The 11913-nt window shown below is 50.9% G+C and overlaps 1 protein-coding gene across 2 annotated transcripts in view; it reads left to right on the top strand.

Moving 5' to 3' along the window:
• The first annotated feature begins 5390 nt into the window (after positions 1-5390).
• Positions 5391-11913, top strand: part of TBC1D10A (TBC1 domain family member 10A) — a 30095-nt gene continuing 23572 nt past the window's right edge. Inside the window, exon 1 of one of the 2 annotated variants that reach the window (XM_082668414.1) lies at positions 5391-5630. In XM_082668414.1, coding sequence (XP_082524540.1) covers positions 5422-5630 — 209 coding nt within the window. In that variant the 5' untranslated portion in view covers positions 5391-5421. The remainder of the gene's footprint in view (positions 5631-11913) is intronic. The other variant, XM_082668415.1, reaches the window with a different exon arrangement.

Genomic DNA, 11913 nt, shown 5'->3' with positions numbered 1-11913 from the left:
GCTGGGTGGAATGTGAGTGAATGGGTCCTTTGAGCTGCTCTCTGGGGCCCAATCTCAGCTTCCTGGAGTTCCTGAATGAACATCTGTCCTGGCTCACTCAGTTGCAGAAGACCCATTGACCAAACCAGCTTTGCAATCGTCAGTGGCTGCAGGCCCAGCGTGCAGCCCAGTGCTCTGCACTTCTTGTTTAGAACCCGCAGCGTGTAGGCATCGCCTTGCTTGCACAGTTTTTCTGATTCTCATTGCATTCCTCTGAGGATTATCTGGCCCATTTTTTTAGATAAGGTGGATACCCAAGTCCAGTGAGGGCTCTGGAAGGCCAGAGCAGCTCTTCTATTCCTGGTGACCACACTGTCCTCACCACTTTGCCAGACCAGACTGTGAAATGGGGAGAAATGCTCCTGTTGTGAGATTGCTGGGAAAACCGGGCATGTCTTGGTGCTTTCAGGCTCACTGTAATTTTAAAGACTTGCATGAAGAGGGCTCTAGGAGGAGTAGACATTAAGAAATTTCACTTTCAGTTCCACCAGCTGCTTGAAATGAGCACTTATTACCATGTAGCCCAGAGGAGGCTACTAATGATTAGACCCATTTCACGTTTTAAAATTACATATTGTATTAAGAGAATGTGTACAAAAGTTATATTAGGATACTTGAAATATGTGATATACTGTAATTATAGCAATCTTTACAGATAATATTTCATTTATCCTTATAATGCAAAAATCAAAAAGGTAAAAAAGTACAATATAGCTCATGTTTAAAAATGTATGAGGGGCTTCCCTAGTGGCGCAGTGGTTAAGAATCCGCCTGCCAGTGCAGGGGACACGGGTTTGAGCCCTGGTCTGCGAAGATCCCACGTGCTGCGGAACAGCTAAGCCCGTGCACCACAACTAGTGAGCCTGCGTTCTAGAGCGCATGAGCCACAACTACTGAGGCCACGTGCCACAACTACTGAAGCCCGTACGCCTAGAGCCTGTACTCCGCAATGAGAAGCTCACTCACCACAACGAAGAGTAGCCCCCGCTCACTGCAACTAGAGAAAGCCCGTGTTCAGCAATGAAGACCTGATGCAGCCAAAAATAAATAAATTTATTTAAAAATAATAAAAAGTACATGAGTTAGTATTTAAGATTCTTAAAAGTTACTTTTTAGAAATAAAAGTGAAATGTAAGTTCTTAAAGTTCAGATTTTTAACTGATTTGGGGATTTGATCTTAACTATATGTAATTGTTTTATTTTAAAAATACATGTAAGTAATTCTAGGTACCCTGAGTCATACAATCTCGAAGCAGGACAAGTTACACTCCTGTTCTTTATCATATTACAAGAAGGTACTACTGTTGCCTTAAGCTAAGTTCAGTTAAGCAAGTCTGTGTTCCCTAGCCCTGAGCTGTGGGGATGATTAGATTAGGGATAGGCATGTGTCCTCGTATGGAGTGAAGGAATGCAGCCTCCCACCATGGAGCAGAAGCTATCAGAAGAGTCATCCATTGTATGTATGTATGGAGGAAGCATGTGAACCTGGAGCTGCTGCCATGAGGGGCTGTAGCTTGAGGATAAAGCAACCACAGGAAAAGAAAAAGGGAAAACAAGGCTAATATCCTTGGTGACAGTCTCTGGATCAAACTGCTCCTGAAGCTTATGTACCTGTGAATGTTTTTAAGCTCTGGGACCCACTAAGTGCAGTTTTGGGTTAAACCCATTTGAGTTGTGTTCTCTGCCACTTACCAAAAGATTCTTAACTGTTATCTTCAGTGTAGGGATAAAGAAGCTTTATAGTTTGCCTACTTTTCATAGGTTCCTGGGCACCAGCTACGTACCTTCTGAACCTCAGCTCTGCTCTCATTATGGATAAAGGCTGATATCTGGACATCTGTCTGCTCCTGGCGAACACTGACAGATTTCCTAAGCACATTCCAGGATCCAGGAGAGGGGACTGTGCAGGGACTCGTGTTAGGGCCTGAGGCAAAACTTCTAGGAATGACCCCAGTAGGATGAGACTCGAGTTTGTTTGGTTTTTTTTTTGCGGTTCGCGGGCCTCTCACTGTTGTGGCCTCTCCCATTGCAGAGCACAGGCTCTGGATGCGCAGGCTCAGCGGCCATGGCTCACGGGCCCAGCTGCTCCGCGGCATGTGGGATCTCCCCAGACCGGGGCACGAACCCGTGTCCCCTACATCGGCAGGCGGACTCTCAACCACTGCGCCACTAGGGAAGCCCCGAGCCTCGAGTTTTTCAACACGTTGCTGTAGCCCTGGCCAAGCATCTCATCCTCAAAAGAACATTTACAACAGCCAGTCTACCAGGACGTTTCACAGCATTGCCAAAGGCCTCTTATTTTATACTCCAGTGAACCATGTGATTCTGTAGGGCATTCCTTTGGACCATTCATTCATTCATTCATTCATTTCTGCTTTCTTTCTCCAGTCTAACTACACCATCTTCTGAGCCTGCTTCCCTTTCAAGGGCTTTGCACTTGCTGCCCTGCTTCTCATACATCCTGCTCCCAGATCCCTGCACAGAGGCTTCCTCATTTCCTTCTGCCCCCACCTCTGCCCCCCCTTCCCCCAGGGGTTACTAGGGTAACATCAAATAAGTTAAAGAGCTCTGGATTTTGAAGTGTAAAGAGCTAACATTTATTACGTATCTACTGTGTGCTGGAAGCTTGACTCTTCAAGTAATTACTGACATTCCTGTTTTTCAGAAGAGGAAAGGGTCTGAGAAGCTAAACAATTTTGCATAAGAACATCCAGTTATTGAGGGGCAGAGCCATGAAGCGAAGTCTCCCAAGCAATGTGCCGTTAGTTAAATTTGGAAAATTCCCCTGCTGCAGCCACAGGCTGTGGTGGGAGACACTCAAGACAATAACGAATTTGCTAGTGCTTGGCAAACTACAAATGCCACGACTTCTGGCTACCATTTACTGGGAATCTCCATGTGCCAGATGTTTACCATGTACCATCACACTAAAAGTCTCAGAACAACAAGGAGATATTTTTTCATCATTTCCATTTTGCAAATAAGGAAATGGGCTCAGAAGTGATTTGCTCAAGGTCACACAGTGACAGCAGAGATTTGAATCCTGGGTGGTGGGGGTTTTTTTGGCCACACTCCCTGTGTGGCTTGCAGAATCCTAAAGTGCTGAGTTGTAACCACTGGACCACCAGGGAATTCCCCTGGGTGGTCTTATGTAAGAAAATCAGAAGCTGGAGCATCAAGGCCTTAACTTGAGGTCAATATCTAGCCAGTCTCCCTGGATGCTTCTGGCCTGCTCCTCCAACCCCACCCCAGATACCCCTGGAGTGAACATCACTGTGCATGTGCCTCACAGAGCTGAACGTGTTTGGGATATGAGCCTAGAACCAGAATTATAGTCAAAGGATTGTGGGTACTTTGTCAGGCTTGGTGCTTCACATCTGATCCATGTGCGTCTGACTCCTCTTTCTCCCTTCCCTGGGATAGGCCCACACCCTGTTGCGAGGCCTACTCTGTCCTTCCTGGGAGCTGGGACTAAGAGCCCACCACTCTGGAACTACTAGAGAGGTGGAACACGTCCTCCCAGACTGAGAGTTTAAGACCAAAATAGCATGTGTCTGCTGTTGCCCTGTTTATGGAAAACAGAAGCCTATGGAATGTCAAGACTGCACAGTGAAGTTTTTAAGAATGTCTGGGCCACATGGCATTAAGGAAACGGCTGGTGAGATCACTCAGGCCTTAAGACCTCCCCTCTTAGGGCTGCTTTGGGCCCCTTAGCAACCTGTCCCAGGCTCTGCAGCTCAGGCCTGGCTCTTCTAGTCCCTTCCCCTCTCTGGGCCTGTCTCCTGATAGGTCTACAGGGGAGTGTCAGATGACAACATGGTTGTGACTTAAGAGCCAAAAAGTGCTGGACCTAAGTGAGGAGCTATCATCATGACTCCATGAGTTGATAATCCATGGGGTCAGAAGTAGGCTGCTGGGAGCTAAGTCTAGATACAATTGGCCTATGCTTCCCAGTAGAAAATGTTGGTAAGAGCTAGGTTCAAATCCTGGCTCTGCCACAAACTAGTTTGGGACTTCAGGCAGCTGACATCACTTCCCTGCACCTCAGTTTAATTGTAAAGTGGGACTAAAAGTAGTATCTACCTCCTTGCTAAAAGATTATAAGAGTTGGTGTGACCAATTTGGAAAACAGCTTGCCAGTTCCTGAAAAGGTTAAAGACCCAGCAATTCCCACTCCTAGCTATTTACCTAAGAGAAATGAAAATAAATGTCCACACGAAAGCTTCTACCCAAATGTTTATAGCAGCACTATTTACAATCACCACAAGGTGGGAACAGCCCAAATGTCCATCTACAGATTAATAGATGAACTGTGATATGTCCATACAATGGAATGGTTTTTGGCCCCAAAAAGGAATGGAGGTACTGATACATGCTACAACATGGATGAACTTTGAAAACATGCGAGGTGAAAGAAGCCAGACACAAAGGCCAAATACTGTATGACTCCATTAATATGAAATGTCCAGAAAAAGCAAAACTATGGAGACAGAAATTTTAGTGGTTGCCAGGGACTGGGGGAGGAAGGATGGGGAGTGACTGGTAAAGATAGGAATTTCTTTTTGGGGTGATGAAGATGTTCTAAAACTAGATAATGGGGATGGTTGCACAACTATAAATATGCTTAAAACAATTATACACTTTAAACGGGCGATTTTTATGTTATGTTAATTATATCTCAATAAAGCTGTTGGAAAAATAAAAATTAGAAGAGAAAGTAGGTAGAACTCGGGGCAGCGAGTAGCTCAATAGTCGTTGGTCATTAATCTTACTAATTAGGCCTCTCTAAAGCCCCAGAAACAGTGAGCAGGGGGAAGGAAGGGGCTGCTGAACTTATAGCTCAGCCTAGGTCTTTAAGCCGCCGAGTGTCCCTGGGCGTGTCCCCGGACCCATCCCGTGTCTCCTCAGAGCTCCTCATAAATGAATGGGAGGACAATCCCCACCCACGTCCCTAGGGTCTCGCGAGGAGTGTGGGGGTTCAGGAGGCAGAGGCGGAATTCCCAGAGGGAGCCCTCGGTCTCGGCCTGGGCGGTGCGGCAGGTGTCGGACCAGGCCCGGGCTAACCCGGAAAGGCCCGAGAAGCTTTTTCAGGTGTTCTAGTGATTGGCAGCCCAGGGGGGAGGGCTTCGGATGACGGCTGCCCCGCCCCCTCACGTCGGGCCTGTTGGCGCCAGCCTGGGGGAGGTGGGCGGGTCCCAGGGTCTGCGGCGCCCATTGGGCATGGGGGGGAGGAGGTGCCAGGGAAGGCCTAGGGCCCCGCCCCCGGCTTTGTGGCGACCAATGGGCGCGGCTCATGGGCGGGGCGTCGGTGGCGTCGGCGGAGGTCGGGCGGCTGAGGTGGCTGAGGTGGCCGCTGAGGCTGAGGCGGCGGGCGCGGCCGGGATGGCGAAGAGCCACGGAGAGAACGGGCCGCGCGCGCCTGCAGCCGGGGGGAGCCTGTCGGGGACCCGGGAGAGCTTGGCCCCGGGCCCCGACGCCGCAGCCGCCGACGAACTCAGCTCTTTGGGCTCCGATTCAGAGGCCAACGGCTTTGCCGAGCGCCGCATCGACAAGTTCGGCTTCATCGTGGGCTCGCAGGGCGCCGAGGGCGCGTGAGTATCTCCGGGGCTCGGAGCCGGGGGGCCGGCGGCCGGGGGCGGGACCCGCGAGGGGTCCTCGACGCGGACAGAACCGCTCTCAGAAAGGACAGACACGTCTCCCTTCCAACCAGGAACAACCGACCCCTTGTCTCCCTTGCCCCACCCCCACCTCCCCCCCAGCCGGACTGACCCACCCCTAGGAAGGGCCGACAGGGCTCTCCTCACCAGTGCGGGCTGGTCGACAGATACCTGTCCCAACCCCAGCGCTGCCACCCTCGCCTTAGGGCTGGCTGAGTCAGCCAGCCCCTGACAGGCTCACAAGTGGCCGCCCCTCCCCCAGCAGGCTGCTATTCTCCATACCCAGCCTCCCACAAGACCCACAGACGCCCTTGTCTCAGCACCCCACTACCCCCACTTCAGGGGGACACCTTAGGCAGACTTCAGAGGGACGGGCTGCTCTGCCCCCACCGCACTCCGGGACAGACTGACCCTCACCTCAAGACACACGGACCTCTGGATGAATTGACATTGGTCAGCTTGGGACAGACAGTCCCTTCCCCTCATGGAAGGGTCAGAGAGTGCCCCCCTCTCCCCCCTCAGAGGCAGGTTTCTCCCTGTCACCAGCAGCAGGTGGGCAGGCACTGCCCCTTCCCAGTACCCACAGGATGATGGTACCTCACCTCTAGGACAGACTGTCAGCTATCTCTGTGTATGCTGTGGAAACATGCACCTCCTCTCCAAATGCAGACTGTGGGGCAGGCAAGGAGACAGCAGGGTCCCTGCTCATAGCACACCCAGATCTCCCACACCCAGGCACCCAGCTGGCAGGCAGAGCAATGTGAGGCAGTGGAGCAGCACCTTCCCTCCAAGCGGAGTAAGCTGAGCAGCCACGTTCTGCCCCCACAGAACTCCCTGAGTCCAGTCCTCACAGAGATCGTATGTATGGGCTGGTGATGCCCTTAGGAAAGATGGACTCTAGACCCCATTCCCATCCCAGCTGTCCTATCAGGCTCTCTTATGACTTATGGAAGAGCCTTAACCATCTGTAAGATCCCCACCCCACACCCCATAAAGGTCCCTTCTGGGATTTTCCGCAGTCCCAAAGCCTCATATTCACCAGGCCTCCTTCTCCTTTGGAGAGTTGGAGAGAAATGCAGGCCCCTCCCCTAAGGAGAGTTCTCTTTTACCCACTGGATCTCTCTCCTCCAGCCTCTTCCCACTTGCTCACAGCAAACTAAGGCTAGTCCAGTCCAGGACTCAGAGAGCACCCCTTATTCTGATCCTTCACCCTGACTTGCAGCTTTGTCACAGTTCCCCAGGGATTAGCTTGGGAGAACCCAAAGGGTACTTAGGGTATATTTTTGAATTGAAGAGCAGACACCAGGGATCAGGGTCCTGGGAGGCATGAGGTCTAGAAAAGTGGGAAAGGAGTTCCCAGTTGCATTTGTGGGTGCTTGGAAGGAAGAGCTCAGATTTGCTGGTGAATTCTGGGAGATAAGAATTCCTACTCCATGCTTATCAGGCAGTTAACCAGGTATCAGGGTACAGAGCAGTGTGATATAGTGGAAAAAGGCCAGATTTAGGAAGAAATCTTGCTGGCTTTGTGACCTTGGGCAAGTTCCTGAATCTCTGAGCCTGCTTCGTCACTGTAAAGGGAAACAGTAATACCTACTTCCAAGATTACTATGGGGATTAAATAAGATGAAGTATTCGAAGGTGCCTAGCATAATGCCTGGCTCAAGTAGTGGCCCAGGAAAATGTTGTTTCCTTTCTTTTCCTTCTAAGGGTCTGAAAATTGATGAGAAAATGAGGGCGTACCTCTGGTATTTGTGGACAGAGAGGCCCCAGTGGAAGCACCTCCCTTTGGCTGTAGTCCCCAGCCAAGCAGCCAGACATCTGTCTTTCCCACCCTCCAACCGCAAACCAATGACACCGTCTGCATAATTGGTGTCTGTAGCGCTGGGACTGAGGTGGGATTCCACATCCCTTCCTCTCTGCCTGCCTCACTTTCTTGACCCTGGTGGTCAACCTAAAATCTCTGGTGTCTGAAAGCTTGGATGTTCCCTGTATAGTTTATATTGTTGTTCAAAAAAAGCCAAAAGTAAGTCCCTGCTCAAGACCGTAAAAGAGGAAGTTATGGGAAGTTTCAGGGTGACTGCCCTGAACCCAGTCTCGTGGTTGAGGGCTAGGAGACCATGTGCTATCCCAGAGAAGTGAAACATTAGCACTGATGGCTGCAGTGGAGATGGCAGGGACTCTGGCTCCAGATTAAAGGTCTGTTTCAGCCATCCTGGGCCAAAGGTTGTCTCAAGACTATCAGTTTTGGCAGTTGCCAGGGTTTAGGGGGATGGGGGAAGAAAGCAGATCAGAAGCTACCCCACTCAGGTGATTGCTAGGTACCTGGCATGAGTAGATCATAAAATCATAGACTGTTAACGCTGGAAGGGATCTTACAAGTTTGACCAGCTTAACCCTAACTTATTATACAGATGAGGAAACTGAGGTCCAGAGAAGAGAATAACTTGCTTAAGATCACATAGCACAGGGCTTCCCCGGTGGTGCAAGTGGTTAAGAATTCGCCTGCCAATGCAGAGGACACGGGTTTGAGCCCTGGTCCAGGAAGATCCCACATGCCGCAGAGCAACTAAGCCCATGCGCCACAACTACTGAACCTGTGCTCTAGGCCCGCGAGTCACAACTACTGAGCCCACGTGCCACAACTACTGAAGCTTGTGCACCTAGAGCCCGTGCTCCGCACGCAACAAGAGAAGCCACCACAACGAGAAGCCTGCGCACCGAAATGAAGAGTAGCCCCCGCTCGCCACAACTAGAGAAAGCCCACGCACAGCAACGAGGACCCAACGCAGCCAAAAATGAATAAATTAAAAAAAGAAACATCACACAGCACATTAGTATCAGAACCAGGACTTGAACCCAGGGTTTCTGACTCCCCAGTCAGGACCGTTTCCACTGCCTTTACCACCCATTAATATGGCATATGGCCCCAGCAGTAAATCGAGTGCTGGACAGGTAGAATAGAAGGTTCCTAGAAGAACCTGTCTGCCCTCACCTTCCCTGGCTCAGGTCAGCACTTTTGACTCCCTCAGCAGTGTGGGAGGCTAACAGGGATGGCCCAGCAAGGATAAGGCTGTGTTGTCATTACCACTTCATTAGACTGATGAGCTTCAGGACTGGAACCAGGCTTTTTTTTTTTTTTGCGGGGGAGCTGCGGCTTGTTGGATCTTAGTTTCCTGACCAGGGATTGAACCCAGGCCCTCAGCAGTGAAAGTGTGGAGTCCTAACTACTGGACCGCCAGGGAATTCCCTGGGACCAGGCTTATTCACTTTTTCCTCAGGCCTGCAGAGAAGAAAATGCTCAATTAATATTTATTTATTGAGTGACATTTACCGGCACACATTTCAAATCAGGAAGCTGAAAGTGAGCTTAGAGATGGCCATTCTCATATGGATAGGTAAACTGAGGCCTAAGAGAAGTGATTAACCTCACCTCTTCAGTCAATTAGGAGCAAAACCAGGAATTAAACCCAGAACTCTTGATTTCCAGCCCTAGGCCTTTTCTACTTCACCTTGTCCATCTTTTTTTTTTCTTTTTTCTTTTTTTGGCTGTGTTTGGTCTTCGTTGCTGCTGCCTGTGGGCTCTCTCTAGTTATGGTGAGCCGAGTGGGGCTACTCTTTGTTGTGATGTGCGGGCTTCTCATTGCAGTAGCTTCTCTTGTGGAGCATGGGCTCTAGGGCATGCAGTCTTCAGTAGTTGCAGCATGCAGGCTCAGTAGTTGTGGCTCGCGGGCTTAGTTGCTCCGCGGCATGTGGGATCTTCCTGGACCAGGGCTCGAACCCGTGTCCCCTGCATTGGCAGGCAGATTCTTAACCACTGCACTACCAGGGAAGTCCCACCTTGTCTGTCTGTTGAGCCTACTCTACAGGGAACCTTTGCTGGGCCCACGATGGTCCCTGCCTGCCCTTGAGCAGTAGCCAGTGAGTGGGGAGAGGCAAGAAAGCAGCCAGCCAGTGAAGGACCCTGTGGTGGCATGGGCACAGACAGGAATGCTGGCAGCATTAGTTCTTTTGGTTTGGCTGGCAACTGAGCTGGTTGTTGAAGCCCAGGAAGGACCAGAGGAGGAGAAAGAAGTATCCTCAGCAGGGAAGGGTGGGAGGAGTGATGTTACCATTCCTATCACTTCGGGGTAGGAAGAGCAGACCTGTTTGTGGGGGGGTGGGGGGTCCCTTTTGCAGCAAAGAGGACTTGGTCAGGAGGGGAAAGAAGGATATCAGTTGGATACCAGGTCTCTGGCCTGAGCAAGATGGCCTGAGAAGGGTGGATCCCTGACCTCCCTTTCCTTTTCCTATGTGATTGCCAGGACTGGCCTCCTGAAGCTGGAGTTTCCCACCCAGCTTCAGTCTGCTCAGTGCTTCAGGCCAGATAAGGTGAGGAGCTATGCTCTCTGGGGTCCCGTGGGTGTTGGCTTCCTGTTAGGGGATAGAGGGATCTGAACTGGGCCCAGGGAGAAACATCTGGAACAGCAATATTGTCTTTTGCTGATTTAGTTCCCCTGTCCCCTGGGCCCTCCACTACTCATAGCCAACTATGGCAGCCCTATGACTTTGGAAATCTTAGAACTGGCTTAATTGACATCCTGATAGTTTGGTCTGTGCCAGTTATTGTTGGGCCAGGGCCCTCCTGACAGGCCAGGGCCTGCCTCCCCGCTTTTCCACCACCTTCTGCAGTTTGTAAGTTCAGAACATCCTCTTTTCTTGAGCTATTACAGTTTCCAGGAGAGCGTGGAGCTGGCAGTGGAGTGGTCCCTGGGTAGCCCATCTGGAAAGAGACAGCTGCACATGTGGAGCCCCGGTCTATGACTCTGGGCCACAGATCCTTCATTTTCTCTCCTCCTTCTCTTCCTCCAGTTTCAAAGGAAAATCCGGTTTGGTAGCCCTGTGGGTGTTCTAGGCCCTCAGACAAGACTTGACTTGGTGAAGGAGGAGGCCAGCACACTAGCTGCTGCCCTGGGAAGGTGCCTGGGTGTCCGCCTGCTAGGAAATCCTAAGCTGTGGGAAAGAGATAAAGCGGTGGGCCTGCTTGATGTTTTGTCCTCCCAGCATCTGGGTCTGAAACAGGACCTTCAGGGGGCCAGTGAGGCCTGGCTCTGGTTCAGCCTTGCAATCTGTTTACACCGCGGTGGGAAAAAAAGGTGCTCTGTGCTCCCTCCTCACCTAAGCTCTGAAGTCTGGCTGTTTGTGTGACCTTGGACATATTGCTTCACTTTTATGAGCCTCAGTTTCTCACTGTGAAATGGTTATGATAATACTGACTTTGCAGGGTTGTTGTAAGGTTTAAATGAACTGATGTTTGAAAAGAGCCTGACAACACCATAGGTGTTGTCAATGAATGCTCAATGAATGTTCTACCTCCTCATAGAGACTGGAGTAGCTAGCGGTCCTGTCTTTTCATTTCCTACTTTCCATCTCTGGCTGTGATGATGAGCGTCAGTGAGGTCCATCCACTGTGGGCAGGAGTGAACCCTAACCCATGGTGAACCCTTACGTTCCCCTGAGAGGGGTGGTTATCCCATTTTGTAGATGAGTACACTGAAGTTCTAAGAAGAAAGCGCCCAAGGCTTGCCAGCTGGTAAATGGAAGAACTGGGGCTAGAACCTCTTTCTCGACACTGAATCCAGTGACAACCTTGCTAAGGTGGAAGCCGGAGGGGCGCCAGGTGCTCACCAGTCCCTGAGGCCCCCACACCCAGAGCAGCAGTTAGCAGGAACCTGGCTACCTCCCCATCCCAGTGTGGAAGGCAAGGCAGGTCTCTCAGTACAGTCGAAGTCCATGGCCAGCCAGGCCAGAGAAAGACCCAGTGAAGATCCTTGGGGAGGCCCTGGAAGCCTGGCCAGATCAGGCCTGTTCTAGCCCTCCCATAGGCCAGAGTCTACACTGCTCTTGACCCCAAAATACTGCGTAATGACCATCTGACTTTGATATCTAGTGTGTGCCTTTTGGAAGAAGTGTTTCTTTGTAGGTAAGGCAGGGATTATGCACCCCGTACAGGTAAGAAATCTGAGGCTTGGAGAAGCCTTGCAGTTAGTTAACAGTGGAGCCAGATTTGGGAGGGATCCCAGATCTTCTGACTCTCAGCCCACTGCTACCACAGCTACGTGGACCTGCCCATTCTCTCCCTCACTCCAAGCCAGTTGAACCTCAGGCCAGGATGCATTGCCCACCAGAGCAGAACCCAGTCGTCATCCACCCATTGTCAGTGTCCTAGCTGATCACTCTC

This window comes from Grampus griseus (assembly GCF_964374135.1).
Source record: "Grampus griseus genome assembly, chromosome: 12".
NCBI lineage: Eukaryota > Metazoa > Chordata > Mammalia > Artiodactyla > Delphinidae > Grampus > Grampus griseus.
Note: the sequence above shows the minus strand (reverse complement) of the source record. Positions and strands in the feature narration are given on the sequence as shown.